This window comes from Gracilinanus agilis, chromosome 6 (genome assembly GCF_016433145.1).
Source record: "Gracilinanus agilis isolate LMUSP501 chromosome 6, AgileGrace, whole genome shotgun sequence".
NCBI classification, from domain to species: Eukaryota; Metazoa; Chordata; class Mammalia; order Didelphimorphia; family Didelphidae; genus Gracilinanus; species Gracilinanus agilis.
This window is the reverse complement of record NC_058135.1, coordinates 64,216,919-64,235,419: the sequence shown is the minus strand read 5'-3', so window position 1 is coordinate 64,235,419 and position 18,501 is coordinate 64,216,919. Positions and strand designations below refer to the sequence as shown.

The following is an 18,501-nucleotide window of genomic DNA, read 5'->3' as shown; positions in this document are numbered from 1 at the left end:
GAAATTGTTTGGGTCACTTAGAAATTGGGATATTTGCCCAAGATCACATTGCCAGCATATGTCAGAGACAAGACTTAATCTTGCATCTTTTTAAAAAACATATCATTTTATTATTTTATCTGATTATCAAGCATCTCTTTTCCTCTCCTCCCCTCCTCCAGTGAATGATTACAAAAGAGAAGAACTCTCATAACAAAGATGCATGTTAAAGCAAGACATTCCCACACTGGCCTGTTTAAAAATGTACATCTCATTCTGCCATTTAAGTCCATTATCTCTAAGGCAGCTAGGTGGCTCGTTGGTAGAATGCCAGGCCTGGAGTCAGGAACACCAGAGTTCAAATCTGACTTCGTACACACATTGGGTGTGTGACCCTGGGCAAGTCATTTAATCTCTGTTTGCCTTAATCCACTAGAGGAGCAAATGGCAAACCACTCCAGTATCCTTGCCAAAAAAATCCCAAGGATTCCATTACAAAGAGTCAGTCACAAATGAACAACTCAACAACAATGCTAGAGCAGGAGATGGCACAGTCCTCCAGAATCAAAGTTATCATTGCATTGATCAAAGTTCAAAATCATTTTTCTGTGTAATGTTGCCATTGTGTAACCTGCTCTCCTAGTTCTACTCACTCTTTTCTTTTATAGAAGCCTCCCCAGTTTCCATTAAAACTATCCATCCTCATGGCATAGTCATTTGTAATTCCATTTGGATAGCAGATGTTTCTGCCCCCAAGGCCAGATCACTAACCACTCTGCAATGCTGCCTCTTAAAGTAACTGTTGGTTAGTAGTGCTTAATAATCAAGGAAGAAAATGAGACAAATGGATTCCCAGTGTTTTGACTGGTGGTATTCCACTAAGATGGGTTTCTAAGTTATTCAAAGAGAGATCATTCATCTTAGTAAGTATGAATTTAGTCAGCCAGCTTGGCATCATATACAAAGAGCTAACCTAGTAGTTGAAAATTTTGGTTTCAGTTTGGTCCAGACTGACAGAGTGACCCTGGGAATGTGGCCTAGCCCTTCAGTGTCCCAGGCAATACTAATATTATGAGTTGTAGAGCAGGTATCAGCCTGCTGTGTAAAGGGAGTACACTCCCCAGCAGTTCCTTATAGCAATGACATTTCAGGTCCAGGACTCCCTGCCTGCCCTCCAAAGCTGACAACCTAGACAGCACCTGTTTTTGAGTGTCTCTTCATCTGATTTAACAGAACAGATATTTAGTTATAAGGCACCACCACCCCACCATGCAAGGGACTATGCCAGGTCCTAAATGACATGACATCAGAATGATATATGACAGATCCCTTATCCTCTTAGGAGGGGTGAGTCATGTGCATGAATAACTAGAAGACAGAAAGTGATAAGGAGCAAAGGGGTGATCTAGACAGGGTTATGAGGAATTTGAAGCAGGAGGAATGGCTTCCAGCTAAAGGGCATTAGGGGAGGCTTCACAAAAAAAGGTAATCTCTGAGTTGAGCCATTAAGTAAGGGAGAGTAGATGGAGGATGAGGGCTGTGATGTAGAGGAGGGTATCAATTCAAGACATGGACAAAAAGATAAGCAAGGGTACAGAAGGGGAGAAGAAAAGAAAATAGTCCATAGCCCAATCTGTTGAAATGTTGGCTATGTGAAGCAAGTAAAGTCAGAAAGCTAGGATTAAAGCAGGCCAGGTATGGCTCCAAACATGAGGATAAACAGTGTTGTTTGGTAGATCATAGGGAGATGTTGACAATTTCTGAGTAAATGGAAGGATTACACAAAATGAGTTGAAGTAGGGTGTTTACAGTGGAAGTAGAAAGGATGAAATGGATTAATTTCTCAGAGGGAGAAGCAGTAGTACTTGGCCACTGCCTGGTAATAGGGACTAGAGGAGGAGCAAAAGTCATAGAACCTCATGACCGGAAAGGATTTTAGGGTCTTCAGAGGTAAGGTAGTCGAATCCATAGCTGAAGCAATGCCTTCAACAGTATCCTCAGCAAGTAGCCATGCCATCTCCAACTCAAGTTCTCCAATGATGAGAAACTCTTTAGAACTGGAAGGGACCTGAGAAGTCATCTAGCACAACCCTCTCATTTTGCAGTTGAGGGAATCCTGGGACCAGATAGCTAGGATTTGAACCAACATTCTTTGCCATTATGCTTTACTGTTATCTAATTGTTCTGAAATTGTTTATTGTTTCCTTAAACTGAGACGAAATCTCACCCTTCTACCACCCCATGCCCTAGAATTTCCTAATTCTGACTTCTAGAGCCAGACAAAACAAATCTAATCCCTCTTCCACATAATGACCATTCAAATGTAAGAAATTTTGTCAGATGCTTTTACTAGAAGTCTAGTTTTCACAAAGCATTCTTTCCTTTAGGCTAAACATGCCAAGTTCTTTAAATAAGCATGGCATGGCTTTGCACATCTACACTATTCTTTGTACCCTCCTTTGGCTTGTCAATTCCCTTCTTAAAATGTGGTGCCTGGAAAGGAATATGTTCCAGATGTGTCTGACCAGGATAAATACAGTAGCACTATTCCCTCTCTTGATCTGGACCTCTTTTAATTCAGAAAAAAATTCATTAGCCTTTTTGGCTACCAAATCCCACTAGTGACTCATATGGAACTTGCAGTCTGTTAAAATCTCCAGATTCTTTATACTTGTACTCTTGACTAGCCATATCTCTCCCTAAATTGTACTTGTGCAACTGACTGTTTTGTAACTGAAGGAAAGGCTTTCCATATATTCCCTTTAAATTGATCTTATTAGATCCAGCCTTTCATTGCTGGACCCTTCCATCCAATGATCAGCTAGCTACCTCTCTCTGTTCCATAATACAGCTTTAGTAAACATGCCTCTTCATCCAAATCACTATTAACAATGTTGAACAGAACCAAAACAAAACATGATCTCTATGCATTAGGTCTAATATCAAATCTGCCTAAATGAACTCTTAATTCTACATCCCTCCATTTCATCTACAAGGACAGCATAAGAAACTCTACCAGATATTTTGCCAAGCCACAAGCACATGGCATCTGTGACTTTCCCTTTTGTCTAGTCTCCTAAACTTGCCAAAAAGGCACATATGGTTAGTATGATGTAACTTATTCTTCATGGGTCTACTTTGACACTTCGTAATCACTGTTTCCCTTTCTAACTGCTCACAAACTATCTCTTTAATAATGTCTTCTAGAATTTTCCAAGAATTAAGTCAAGCTCTCTAAATTATAGTTGGAAGAATTCACATTCTTCCTCTTTTGGAAAGTTAGAACATTTACCTGGCTCTAGCCCATGTAGCACTGGGCGTTTTCAAAGATCTCTGATTGTGGTTCAGCTATTATTTCTACAAATTCCTTCAGAACCCCAGAATATAATGACTAAGTTTTGAGCCTGGATAACTTTGAAAAAATAGTGTTGTTTTGGTTTTTTTTAAATAGAGTGGCTAGGGTAGGGGCAACTTGGGGGAACAATGATTTCAGTTTGGGACAGATTTAGCTTGAGATGCTATCTGGACAAGTAGGTAGAGAGGTAACCAGTAGGTAATTGGAAGTAAGAAACATGAGTTCAAAGATACTTCCATTAAAAGTTGCAACATTTCTGACCATATAGGCCAATGAACCCAAATGCACATGGATAATGGCAGAAGACAAGAATTCTTTAAGCATCATGGAAGGATTAAAAGTTGTTGTTGTTTTAAATGAGAAGGAAAATACGTAAGAAAGCCTAGGGACTACCAGCTGGTTTTCAACATAAACATCAAGGAAACCTGTAGAATATGGTGAGGACACATGCTTATAATAGAAATGAATCTTCCTTCTCAATCTGAAAAAAAGGTGACCTAAAAGAGTGGATTCTTTGATTCAAGGGAGAGAGACAATAAATCTGAGCTTGCAAGCAAGAGAAATTGAGGGAATTAGAAGAATTAAAGTAGTAAAATTGCAGTGATTAGTAATTACAGTATAGCTATAAAATGGAAATTGGGAAAGATTATTCCTACCCCTTCTCATTTCCCACTTCACTGGGTTTCTTTCTGTTTTGGACAATTTGATCTTAACTGATTTAGTTTCACTGGAACTAGAAATTAAAAGAACAAACCAAAAATAAGAGTTTCCTTCATACTCAATTTGGAAATTGTACCTTGTAGTGAACATTGTATTCTTAATCACTGAAATTCTTCAGTTCTAAAAGGAAAATAAAGCACATTTTATATAATTTTTACAAAAACAAATCGAGTAATGTTATGCATTACACTATTATATTTGTGCATAAAAATATTAGACACTAAAACTTATATTTTAATACATGCTGTTAGTTGCCACTCAGAGTAACATAAGCTTAAAGATGATGATGATGATGGTGATGAAATTTTTCATAACATTCATCATTATATGGTTTTTGTTTTACCACTGGATTTTGGTACTAAAATGGAAGAGGGGGAGGTCAGTTTTAGCTTTAATTTCTTGCCTTTGAAGTAGATGATTTGTGCATTGAATTCTTCCATTCCATTCTTCAGATCTTATAGTTCTTTTATGGTTTGCCTCATAAACAGACAGTGGAGCAAAAAAAAATTCTAAAAATCATACCTCCTAAGGCACTTGTCCCATTCTGAGTTCAAAGCTTGAAGTCCTACCAACACCGGACACAGCTCAGTTATCTTAAGAGAGGCATTTTGAGAAGCGTCTCCACAACTGAGCCCATTTGGAGTTGGGACTTCTGCTTTTTACTCAGGGCAGTACTTGGCTAAATACATTTCAGGGGCTTTCCCTACATCATATGATTTGACTAAAATTCCTCAAAACAGAAGAACTTTATTATTCATGAAGAAAGGCCTTGTGAAGTTATTTCATCATTGACCTAGAAGAAACAACAAAGTTCATTCTTTCCCCATGTTATTAATGATCACTGTCATTGATAAAATGTTTTAAAAGGTTTGCAAAATGCAATATACATAATGATCACATTTTATCTTCTCAACTAACCTTGGAGGTAAGTACTATTATTATTCCCATTTTATAGATGAGTAAACTGAGGCAAGAGAAAGGTTAGTTGACTTGCCCAGAGTCATATAGCTAGCTGGTAAGAGTTTGAGATATAATTTGTACTTGGGTGTTCCTCTAACTACTATGCTACCAAGATGCCTACCTACTTTTATCCAAATTTGGGCCCCAGACCAAATTGGACCAGTGGGAGATGAAGATTTTCAGGGAAGTACTTGAATAGCCCATCAGTCTTGTAGTCTTGAGTGTTTGAGAAAGCCAGCTACCTTTGTATTTAAGATCATTTCATTACTACAGGCCAATGGTCATGAAAGATGAGCATTCAGCAAGCAACTATGCCAGCCTGGAGAGTATCTTGTGTTTACTATGTACCTGTTTTATGCAGCATTAGGGTGCTTATAAAATGTGTTATGAATGATTGTAATGCAGCATTTGTCCTAGAAGATATCCTTTAGATCATTCAGTGGTTACACATTAATATACGACTTATCTATTTATGAAAAGTGCTATTTTTTCCAGTAGATGAAACAATTATGTAGTAATTTAGGATGCTAAGGCTTATCATTTCCAATATTATAAGTATCTATTACAGATACTGGTCTTGATGCTTAGTTTAAAAAGAAAGGAAACTCTTTTGAGGGTTCAGTGCACTGGAAATATCTACCAATATTTCTCTAATAAGGTAAAATGTTACGTGTTACCTGGATATTGTTTGTTCCAGTCTATTTAAAGTCGTCTGTTTTCCCTTTAAAATCTGCATGGTGTTCTCCTCACCTTGAGAAGAGACAATGTTAATCCAATTGTAGCATGGAGTGCCTGCCCAGTTGATATTTTCATGTGTACTGTACATGAGAATGTTGTCCGTGCAGGAAAAGCAGAATGAATGAATGTGGCTCTTTTTGCTGTTAAAAATCAATGTGATTTATTTTTTGCTTGTTTGAGAATCTACGAGAGACTAAAAATGTATGCTGTTGTCCATCCTGTCCCATTTGAGTGGTCCGGTGTCTGCGTCTTTGCAATATTCCTGGCCTTTGAAAAATCAATGGGACTAAACTGGGACCTTTCTTTAAAATGTGAAGAGACTAGATTGTAGACATGGTCCAAGAATTTTGGATATGGATCGTTTGGGTTTAATTTTGACAATTCCCTTCAAAATATTCCAATTCTTAATCCTGCAATAGTCCTATTATTTGCTTTTTTCCTTCCTCTTGGTTTTTTACAACAGGAAATATTAAATGTCAAGAAAAAATACCATGCCATTATCCAAACTTTTACTTAGTGACAGTACTTTATTTTTTTTTTACATTGAAAATCATTTCATTACAGCCACAGCGCCCCGGGTTTACTCATGAAAACATACAAGGTGGGGGGGAACCGTAAGTATCCTTCTTCTCTTCTAAATTTAAGATTAACCCAAACCTTAACAAAAGAAGGGAGGAGCACCTTGGGTAGCTCTATACAAATACAAAATCTGTATGGCCAGAAAGGAAGATGGAGAATTTCCTAAAGTGAAAGAGTTCTAAATAAGCAGTCAAATTTGATTGTATTTCACCTGCTGATGACATTAGCCCATGCCTTTTTCTTTTTTAAGTCAGGAAGTCATGTTTAGGTTGAGTACCTTCTCTTCTCTTTATGAGCTAGTCTCCCTCTTATTGCACTCAGTCCTATAGTCAGTTTTTCTTCCTCAATATGGGTGATGTAAATGGGGGTTTTTAAAACCCTTGCCTCTGGTCACAGTTCCTGAGTATTGGTTCCAAGGTAGAAGAGTAGCAAGGGCTAGACAATGGGGGTTAAGTGACTTGCCCAGAGTCACACAGCTAGAAAGTGTCTGAGGTCTGATTTGAACCCATGACCTCCCATCTTCAGGTCTGGCTCTCAATCCACTGCGCCACCCAGACACACACACACACACACACACACACACACACACCAGCAATGTAGTTCTTGATGAGTATAGGTTTCAGAGAAGTACAGCCATCTTGCTTATATTTACTTTAAAGATACTGAGGGAACAGGCAAGTGAGAAGAACCCATCAAGAGAACTTGGCTGTACAATTCTAATAACATGTTTCCAGAAGGGTCCTTTCCAAATGGCAGCATTTCATAAATCATTGTTATGTAGCTAAGAAACACGTCCCTTCCCAGCCATCTCAGTGATCTCTCCCATTTACCTTTATAAGACCATAACTGATTAATCTGCAGTTGCCATATAGTCTCACTAAGATTCCTCCCCCTTATTTCCACTCCCTGCTTTTTCTTCCATTCAATTCACAGGCATTAATTAAGCACCTGCTATGTGCAAGGTACTTTGCCTTGAAGGACAAGGCTACAATGAAAATGGATAATAGTCCCTTCACTCAAGGAGGGGAAGGAAGGGATACATGGACACAAATTAAAAAATAGATAATTTTATGGAACAAAAGAACAATGACAACTCAGAGAACAGGAAAACCTTCTTGTTGGAGGAGGCACGTAGGTCGAACATCTATAATTCTCACTAAAGAGACATTAGTTCCCTTTTTATCCAGGTTTTTTAATTTTATCCAATTTTTATTCCATTACAGTGGAATTATTAGTTATGATGCTAAACCTTCTTCTGTAGCATCAACTGTAATATCTTCAATAAGCCTCAAGCCTTCTGGACATATTCTCCTGCTCCCATAGAGCAACAATTGATTAAATCATCTTTACATTTTCAAGACGCTAAAGCTTCTTCTGTAGCATCAACTGTAATATCCTCAATAAGTGAAAAGAACCCATCTCAAGCCTTCTGGACATATTCTTCTGCTCCCATGGAACAGCAATTGATTAAATTGTTTTTACAAATAATAAGATCATTCATCTACAACTGAAAGGGACCTTCAAGCTGATCTAGTCCAACACCCTTATTTTATAGTTGAGGTAACCAAGACCCAGAGAGGTTAAATGATTTCCCCATAGTCAAGTGAGTACCAAATCCTGTGATGTCAGGTTCTAGGCCAGTGCTCTTTCCATCATCCTATGCTGCTTCTACCTGATTTGGCTCTATGATTTGCTCCCTTCATTGCCCTACTTAGCTCATGCTGAGTTTGAAAACTAAAAACATTTCCTAATTTTCATTTTAAGTTCCTGTTTGGCTATTTGTATATGACTTCTGACGTTAATTATATAATGCTCTTTAGGACCATTAATGTTTAGCCCACTACCTCCACTTTCCTGGGGGCAGCTTTTGTTTTCTGTGAAAGCAGAATTTGATTTTCTGATCACTTACCTAAGCAGTACTTTTGGTGATCAGATTTAACATTTTATATTTATGGAATTACAGAGCTTACATATGGCTGTTTATGTATTTAGAAAGTGGTATTTGGGACCTAATTAAAACATCCTTTGTTAAAAAAAAATACCACCCAGTTACATTCCATGAAAGATGGGTGGGGAAACTTGGCTTCCTTTAGACCCCTAATAAGTCTTGTGAAAAGCTAGGTTCTGAGTCTTAAAAGTTTCAGGATTAATTCAATTTTGCATTTTCTTGGAACAAGGATAATTTTCCACTAAAAGAAAAAAATGTCCTTTTAAGGCATCCTACTTCCACTACCACCACCACCACTCATTCCTATTTCCTACAATACATCTTTCAAGCTCTTTTGGTCTTTTACATTGTGACTGAAACTCCAACACAAAGAGTACATCCCTTCTAAAGTTACTCAGTTAAAACACACAGTGGAGTAGGAAACTTCTGGAAAGATGTATTGATCCTTTTCTCACATTCCCAAGTATTTAGAGAAATGAAAGCTGGACAGTCTCAGTAGACACATAAAAAAAGAGATTGTCCTAAATCCAAAGCAAAACAGGGCAAACTAGTCTTTTTTTTACCCTTACCTTCTGTCCTAGTAACAACTCTTAAGACAGAAGGACAAGGATTAGGCACACAAACAAGGTTAAGTGACTTGCCCAGGGTCACACAGGTAGGAAGTGTCTGAGGCCAGCATCCTTCCAACTCCAGGCCTGGCACTCTATCCACCGTGCCACCTAAATGCCCCACAAACTAGTCTTAAACCCTAGTTTTATTTAGATCTTGAAGTCCTGGACCAGTCACATCCTTCTCTTCTAAATGAAAGATAACACAACTCCATGGACTTCTGAAAGTACACAATAGTATCAAATTGATGACCCAGTAACATTCTGCTCCCACCAAAGAGAATGAAATGAGAATATTCAATGACACAACCTAGTCAAATATTGTTAGAGTGAGGTCTGTTCCCAAGGAAGAGAGCACTACTCCTTTATCCAAAATATTTTCATCTCACACTCTTAACATCTGCTAGAAACACTTTTAGAAGACTTTCCGTAAGCCTTCAGAGATAAATACTATTTCAGATTTCACTGATTTAACCTAAATGACATTAACCAAAAAGAGAAAGAAGAAAAAGAAAGACATCTGATGTTTTTATCCAGGTCTAGCCCTGGGCAGGATTGTGCAATAATCTACAGGTCTACTTTCATCAGTCCCCTCCTGCCTCAGTATCACAGAATAAAGATTGCAAAGAGTCTTAGAGATCCTGTAGACCAAAGGTTCTTAACTTAGGATCCACAGTCTGTGGAGAGATTTTAGGCAGGGGGTGTTTGAACTTGGATGGGGAAAAAAGTTTCTTTTCACTAACATGAAATTCAGCATTTCCTACAATTATGAAGAGAAGCAACCAACCATATTAGGAAGAGTTTTGTAGCCTTACCAGGTTTCTAAAGGGATTTGTGAGTTCTTAATCTAACAGATGAGGAAACTGAGGCCCAGAAATTTTTGTCCAGTATAGCATAGCTAGTGGATGACAGAATCAGCCCAGGACTTCCAGCTCTAAATCCAGGCCTATTTCCTCCTCTGTGCCTTACATAGACATAAGTTATTGGGGATTGGATTAGTCAATGAACATTCCAAATCCATTGTTCCATCCTGGTCTGTAACTCATACATAAAACCAACCATAGAGACCTAGTACCTTCATGGTCTTTCCCCTTTCCCTACCCTAAAAATCTGCTCTTAGGAAACAATCTAAATAGTTTACAATAAAATATAAACTATGAGGTTTTAATTTATTATCCCCTCCTCATTATATTTTCAAGCAAACCAAAGGAATCAATCTCTAATAGTAGAATTTTAAGATTAAGAGCAAAAAATATATATATTTGGAAGGAAGAGAAAGGTGAGGAGCTTCTTGGAATTCTTTTCAAATATACCATGTAGGTGGCAATCTATTCCACCTAGCCCTATCCAATTCATTACTGGCTATTTTCTGTTCAAGAAAGATCCAGTGAGTGTGGTACCACTGGAATAAAGAATATTAAACAAATTTGAGGGTAAGTCAATATGGCAATATCCCAAATGCAAACTTTTATGTTTATACTCTAAAGATCAAAGCCACTTTTCCCTTTATTTTACCAGAATCCCATTTCCTCACTTGAAGAACAATTATAATTAATTTTCTCATTCTTTAATCATATTTAGTTTTTAGTATTGCTTGTGCCCATTTTCTCAATATCACATGGTCCCCACATTTCCAGAGCTCCCCCACTGTGGTTCTTATTTTTATCCCCCATTAACTGAGTGGCTGCAAATAGCAGACCCTCATGAGAGGTGATCGTAGGCTAGTGCCAAGATTACTGGACTGAGGAGATCTGGTTTTTAGACTTACCTCTACCACTTAGTAGTTGTATAACTCTAGACTCGGCTCTATTCCCTTTGGACCTGGGTTTCCTCATCAGGAAAATTAAGGAGCAGATAAGCTCTAAGATCCCTTCAAGCTCTAAATCTCTGAACTGCATATCCTTTAGCTGCATGATAATTTGTGAGAATTTAAAAAGATCCCTTTTTTCATCTCGCGTTGTAAAGATATATTTTAGACATGTAAAAACTTGCTTCCAGAACTTTCAATTGCCAGCTAGACACATTTTTGTTAAATATGTACCAATTCCTCCCTGGCCATCTCAGATGCTGCATTCTTATTTTTTTTAATATCATTGTTCACCTTATTTATAAGTATCTTTTCTTCTATAAAATTGGTACTAGAACCCCCATATTCTTTATTATTCCTTCACTGATGTTTCCAGCATATAGGTTCTCCTGAGACTGTGGGAGGCTGGGGAATGCCAGTGTAGTCTTTCCTATATGAAGGAATTGTTCAAGAGGGTGAAAGTTGTTGGGGGAAGGAGGGACAACTCTCTATAATTCTCATCTATCATGAAACATGTAACCAAAAATTATTGGGGATTAGATTGGACTAATCAATGAGCATTTCAAATCCATTGTTCCATCCTGGACTGTAATCCATACATAAAACCAGCATAAAATGTTACCATATCAAGTATGAGAGTTTTTTTTTTTCAAACCGGGATAAAATTCCACAAATTCTGATTGGTAATAAATTTATGAAAATAAAATATTTTCATGGGTGCCTAATTTTAATAGTGTGGATCACTGGTATAGGTTGCAACCCATTCATTCCTATGCAGGTCTTATTTGGGTCATTCCATAAATAATTAGAGGAGCTACCCAATGTACTGGATGACCTCTTATGAATGTGTGTATGTGTGTTTGATAGATAATGAAGATAAAATGAAAAGAAGCAGACTTGGAACAAAGACAATAACCCCTTTTTGGAAGAGTGACGCTCTTCCAAATTCCCACAGAGGCACTTGAGAGATGTTTTTAAACCATTTGGTTTCTCTTAATGAAAAATGTATTTTGAAAGCTAAATTGGTTCTTTCAAAATCTGTAAGCCACAGATGCTTGTGATGCCTTCAAAAACACTGATTCTGTAAAAACCCTTCTTGTTTTCTGTGGGTGAAAAATGATAGCATCATGTCTATTTCATTTAATTTCATTATCTAAGCTGTGTGAGATAGAAGAAGTCATCAAATGGCTGAACAAGTGTCTGCCTTAAAAAATTCAAAAAAAACTTCAATCAGAATGCCCTTCATACTGTGAATTGTGTAATGTAATCACAGCCCCAGCCCAGTCCTCTAAAGAGGAGTTCTGCCTTTTTCCTCCCCATAATGACTCAAGTTTTCCATTCCTTAGCTTGATATTTTTAGCTAGAATCCCATTTTTCAAACCAAAGTGACAGTTTCACCTCCTCCTCTAGCTTAGTGAAGGTGCAAAGAACTTCTGTTTCAACATCCACCTTTGTATTTGTCCTGCTTAAGATTTCAGGCTCTGTATAACTATACTCCTAGAAATGAAGATGAGTTGGAGCTCAGAGAGAGCGATGTCATTGATGTGATGGAGAAGTGTGATGATGGATGGTTTGTGGGTATGTGTCCAGCTCTTTTCCCACACATTTTGCTTGCTCATAATTTGCTTGCACACTTTTGCATCATTTGTTGTTTTCTAATGAATGAGAAATCATGCTTTCTTTAATTTCATGCACTCCTTGACTTCTAAAATAAATAAATAAATAAATATATATATATATATATATATATATGCACACACACACACACACACACACACACACACACATATGCAGAGGCACTATGTAATTCTAAGAAAATCTCTCTCTTTTTTTATTCATTATCCCATCCAGTTCCAAGTCAATGGAGACTTCAAGGTCTAGTTTCCTAATAGAAGGTCAACTAAGATTTGAGGTTATTATAAAAAAAAAAAAAAAAAACTTCAATCCCCCCAAATTAGACCTTGAGTAAAGTAGAGCAGGCAACCTTGGAAGTACTGGTTCCCTACTAACTTCAAGTAGAATCTGGATGACCATTTGTCAGAAGATGCACTCTTGTTATCAATCTATGCCTTCAGATATTCTCCAGTAGGGATGCTACGTGTCACACTGAATAAAGAACAAAGCCTGGACTAGGAAGACCTGGGTTCTGACCAGCCTCAGACATTTACTTGCTGGGTGACCCTGGGCAAGTCACTTCACTCTGTTTGCCTCAGTTTCCTCATTTGTCAAATGAGCTGAAGAAGGAAATGGCAAACTACTCCAGTATCTTTGCCAAGAAAACACCAAATGAGGTCACAAAGACTTGGACCCAATGAACCACCGCAACAAAATATTTCTCTAGTATCCTCTGTCTAGATTCTCCTTTCTAGGCTTGGAGAGTTGAATAGTTTTTCTGTTTTTTTCTAATTCAACTCCCGTCCCAGTGCTCAGGGATGATACGTTGCCTATCTTTTATTACATCTGTATCACAGTAAAGGTGTTTGATACATGCTTTAAAATAATCACTGACAGCATATGCCTGTAGTTCCTGCTGCTGTAGGAGTGGCTAGTCACTTGAGCTCAGAAATTCGGATTTGATGAATTTCAACTCAGGAATGACTTGAGTTAGGCTAGCCCAGAGGTCCTAAACCTGGGGGCCATGGACTTATTTTTATTTAAAATATATTTTGATAACTGTTTTAATATAAATGGGGCTTTGGTAGTCCTATGTATCTTACGCTTTTAAAAGCATTATTATAAAGAATCTATAGACTTCACGATACTTGCCAAGAGGGGCCATGAACAAAAAATGGTTAAGAACCCTTTGGATTAGAAGACCTCTTGAGTATCTTCCAATACTAAGATTTTATGAACAGGATAAATGTCTAGTTATATAAGTGCTATAATGATCGAGTACTAAAACATGGATAAGACAAGGAAACAGAATGGCTCTCCTGTTGATCCTTTCATATAGATGAAAATCTAGTGTTTGTTTGGTTTTTTTCCCCTTGAGACTAGTTCTCTCTATCTATTTCACCCAGGCTTAAAGTATTGTTCTCATTCAAGACCCAGTCCCATTACTGATCTGCTCAGAAGCTCTGACCTTCTCTGTTTTTCTACCTTTGGGCAATGTGGTAGCACTCAAGGGCCAAATTTAATTTAAACCCCCAATCAGCTTTATATCCCACTGAAGCTCAGAACTTCTAAGCTCCAGTGAATGACCCACTCCTATAATAGTAGACCACAGGCAGGAGCTCCCATACCTGGTCTCCAGTGCTTATTTTTAAGCATTTAGTGAGCACCTTCACAGTAGTACAGATGTAATAAAATATAGGCAATGTCATCCCTGAGCACTGGGATGGAATTCAAATTAGAAAGGACAAAAAAACTACTCAACTCTCCAAGCCTCCAAAGGAGAACCTGGGCAGAGGAGAATAGCTGAAGGAATAGATAAATAACAAGATGGCACTTGGGAAAACAAGACAATATCATGTTATGGAAAGAGAACTAGATTGTTCTACTTTTATCTCTTCCCTTCCTGTACCCACAATCCCTTCCTACCACCATCTTCCTGATCCATCCTTTGCCTCCCCTTCTTATTATGAGTCTTATAAATAGTGTAACTATTATTGTCCCCATTATATGGAAGAGGAAAAAAAAGCAACTTGCCCTTGGTGACTAATCAAGAAAATGGATAGAGCCAAATCTTTTATTTAGAACTTTTGACTCCCAATTTAAGTGTTCTTCTATTACCAGTACTCTTCCTCTATAACTAAGAGAAAGGCCACAATTGCAGCCATCATTGTCCTCTTCTGATCATAGTTTCTATGCAACCAGGAAGGGCAAATAAATTAAAATGAGGTTACATGGCAGTAGCAATGCTGGAACAGCAAAATCAGGTGAGTAGCTAAGACAAGTATACTTCCTTTTAACAATCTTGCTTATATTTGTTCTGGAAATTCTAAGTTACATAGTGCCTCTGCTATTTTTATAAAGTATTTGATAATAAACCCTTGAGGCCAGATGCATTAATAATGAATACCCATTTAGCAATCAGTTTAAGTATTGCATGGAAATATTTTTAATAACTTAGACATCACACCTGCTGGTGGTGCCTTTTCTCCTTTCACCCCTTCCCCGACCCAGTCGATTTTCTCTCATTTATATGGTGACTTTGTGTAACCTGTTGAAATTAATCTATTTTGTTAAGAGTTTAAGCAGATGAGATTTTTAATGATGGATATGCAAACTGAATAAGGTGTTAAAAACGTTTACTTGGATATTAATGGCACACCTGATATCCTTGCTACTTTTATATTGAAGAGGGAAAGTGACCCTTTTGTCCACATTACCAAGCTTCATCCCTTATATGTCCCAGCTATAGACCACCACAATGTAAGATTTCCACCTCATTTGGTGAATTCTATTGAAAGGTAGAGCTTTAAGAAATATTTCTATTCCCTCTTCCCTATTGCTCCATTTTCTAGCCAATAAGGAAATGGCCTCCCACCCTACTATTCAGAGCCAGACCTGATATCTAATTGCAATCACTTGGATTTAGAATCTGAGTGAGTACCAAATAGTTAAGCTTCCAATAAGTGCAATTCAGTGGTAATACCGAAATGTCCCCTGGCTCAATCTAATTACTATGATGTTCTTTAGGCTTTAAATGGGTTTTCCCACCCTCCTCTTCAAAGCCTCTGGTGTTTCTCTACCAGCAAGGTCTTGGAAGTGGGAAAGGTGTCTTCAAGGTCCCGTGCATGTCCTGATTGTTTCATTGTTGTGCCCCCTTTCATTTCTTGCTTCTTACTTTCAGGAACCTCAAGAAGAACCAAATTCTTTGGTACTTTCCCCGGAAACTATGTCAAGAGGCTGTGAATTCTTTTCTCTACTTATTTATGCTGCAATTCAGCAACACATCCACATGCTTGGAAAACATGCTCCCCAGGCCTTCTGTTTTCATGCTTCACAAACAGAAGGCTTCTAACATCATCATCACCATCTCCATCCTTGCAGCTCAGTGTTTCGGCCACCATGAAGCCTTTGAGAGATGAGGCTGGAAGGTTTTTCCATAAACTGTACTTATTCCTGTTTCCTGCTGTAAACGTTTACAATTTGAAACACAAGAACAGAACCTGGAGCTTTATTACACTTAACAAAACGGATAAAATCTGGGAGACCGAGAGAGAAGCATCTCAGAGATGGAGAGGCTTTTCTGGTCCTCTAATCAAAGGCTCTAGGAGATAAGCTTCTCAGTCCTCCCTTTAGGCAGCTGGAAACTAGTGTTTCCTTAGGACAAGCTGATGTTTGCATTTCCACATCCTTAGTTTGGCAGGATACATTATTTTCACCTTGCTGCATCACGAGTTTGCCTCTTGTTCTAGTTGACAATATATTTTAACTCTAATCCAGTGATTGTTTTGCCTGCACTTACTGGTTATACCACACACAGCGATTGTAAAAACTCCAGCAAGAGTAGGAAAGCTTCACTTGGACAAGTATGATTTTATTTTCTAATCTGAGTTTTCCAATAGGAGTGTTTTCCTGCAGGGATTGGGGATTTGACTTTTTGTTGGTTTGGGTTTTCTTTTTTTAACTTTTTAAAAGTGTAAATGGTAAGACAATTTACAACTTTAGTAATAACTTTGAGAAAAGATGAGGTAAAAGATGGACAGGGGGAAAAAGTGTTGTGTTCTAAAGTTGCATTGCTATTTTATATTAAAAATGTAATCATCAGCAACATGAACTATGAGATGTTAGTGTTTTATTTATCAGATAAATTTTAAATAAAAGCAGTGTTAGTGCAAGGATTTATTCCTAGACCCTTGAACAAGATGCTCAAAAAAGTATCTTCCAGAGCTATGTGACTGGTTTTATTTTTATTATGTTGCATATGTGTGTGCCCATATACATGCATGATTGTATATGAACATACAATACATATGCATATGTTGCACATTTATGGAAATGTTAGACTCCCAAGGCACGCATTATTTTATAAAAATTAATATATATGTAGAGCACTTCGGAAACATCAGAAGTATTGGGTTCTGCTTTGCTTTTTTTCCCTTTAACAAAGCAATTATTTGAATGCGCCACTTATTTCTGCAAAGGTTCATGTCTGAATAGTGTCTGTATCAGAAGACAGGAGTATGTTGAGCCTGAGTCTCCCAGTGTGTGTATTTGTGTAAATTCTTTCCTAAACCTAAATTGGGCACTTTGGGAGACCCAAGACTTGGAATTTATTAGCCTGAGGTCCGGCAAAGAACAACCTTGGAATCAGACCTAGGTTTGAGTCTTATTAACTCAATGAAGGGCTCATTCTTTATCATTTAAGTTCCAGTTCCAAAGTTTGGCGAGCCTAAGACCACACCAAATGGTAATCAACCGGTAACCAGAACCCACAGGAATGAATCACAGTGAAGGATGGCTCTGTTGCACTCACTCAGAGACCTGGCTCAAGAATTCTTATGACTTTATACAAGAGCTGTTCCTGTTTGAATTCTTTGGCACCTTATAAATGACAGGCTTTTAAAGGCTTTTCACCTGTGGTCGGTGATTGATTTGTTTTGCCCACAATGAAGGTAGCCTCTAGAATAATGTACATACGTCCACCACTCTTTTGTACAGAACCATTTAGTTGTTGAGTAACAGAAGGGAAAAAGAGTTCCCTCACCCTGCACTTAACACTAACTGAAAAAAAAAAAAAAAACAACCCAGCAAGAAACAACTTTTGACAAGTTTTCCTGGCTCATGGATCATGATGCATACTTTGAGAGTGCAATTCTTTGGCATTTATGCAAAATTTTATAAATTTTTAAAAAATGGTCTTAGCAGCCAAATTGAAATGTATGTATATATCTTTACTACAAAGAAATGTCATTAGTCGGAAGGTAAAGAAACACCTTTGTGCAGCCGACCCTTCTTAATGCTGCAGTCATGACAAGATTTCTATTGCAAAGGCTTTGGGGCTCACAGCTAGGTCAGCCGCATGCAGCTTTGCTGAGGGATGACTCGAACTACCTTTGATGCCATTTATGACAAAAGACTTCCATATCTGTTGCCTGTAATATTTAAGAAAAATGCTGTTTCTACTCTGTATCTGATTTTAAAAAGAAGGGGGAAAATAATTTTTTTCACACCTGGCTTTCAGGTAATTGAATTCTTACAAGCAAAGGTCTGTGTTTTTTTTTCTCAAATAGACTTCTAATAAATTTTGCTTGGAGTACACTTTAGCTTTTCTTCTTGGTATTTAATGCTATGTTAACTGAAGAAGAACTGTGTATTTGTATCCTCTTTGATCACATAAACTAAAAGAAAATGTGCTTACTTTGGTCTCTTTTGTTGTTGTAAATGTGGAGATAGACGGTACCCCAAACAAGCCACCATAATGATATTTTTGAGCTATTCATGAACTAGTATTTCATGGCATTTTATGCTAAAACATCTAGCACTCAATACTATTTCTACCTCTTCTAAAGGCAGAGCAGAGCTGAGTGGGGTTATGGGAATATATGTTTACATTTTTTCCATTATCTTTTAGAGCAGTGATTCCCAAAGTGGGTGCCACTGCCCCCTGGTGGGTGCTGCAGCAATCCAGGAGAGCAGTGATGGCCACAGGGGCATTTGGCGTCTGTGAATAACTGTAAGGGGGCGGTGATAATATGTGACAGGGGGCGCTAAGTAATATTTTTTCTGGAAAGGGGGCGGTAGGCCAAAAAAGTTTGGGAACCACTGGATTAGAGCCTGAAAAGGTTAAATCTAAAAAAGTTTTAGAAGATTACCCTATTACAAAAATGAATAATAAGGAAATGGATTTTGAGTGATC

The 18,501-nt window shown here is 37.8% G+C and overlaps 1 protein-coding gene across 10 annotated transcripts in view; it reads left to right on the top strand.

Annotated features, from left to right (window-relative positions):
- The window catches only part of SORBS2 (sorbin and SH3 domain containing 2), a 120,799-nt gene extending 102,896 nt beyond the window's left edge, over positions 1–17,903 (top strand). For all 10 annotated transcript variants that reach the window (XM_044681159.1, XM_044681158.1, XM_044681157.1 and 7 more), the window contains 3 exons: positions 6,317–6,366; positions 12,166–12,272; positions 15,490–17,903. In XM_044681159.1, the coding sequence (XP_044537094.1) occupies positions 6,317–6,366; positions 12,166–12,272; positions 15,490–15,551 (219 nt within the window). In that variant the 3' untranslated portion in view covers positions 15,552–17,903. The remainder of the gene's footprint in view (positions 1–6,316; positions 6,367–12,165; positions 12,273–15,489) is intronic.
- Positions 17,904–18,501: the final 598 nt, after the last annotated feature.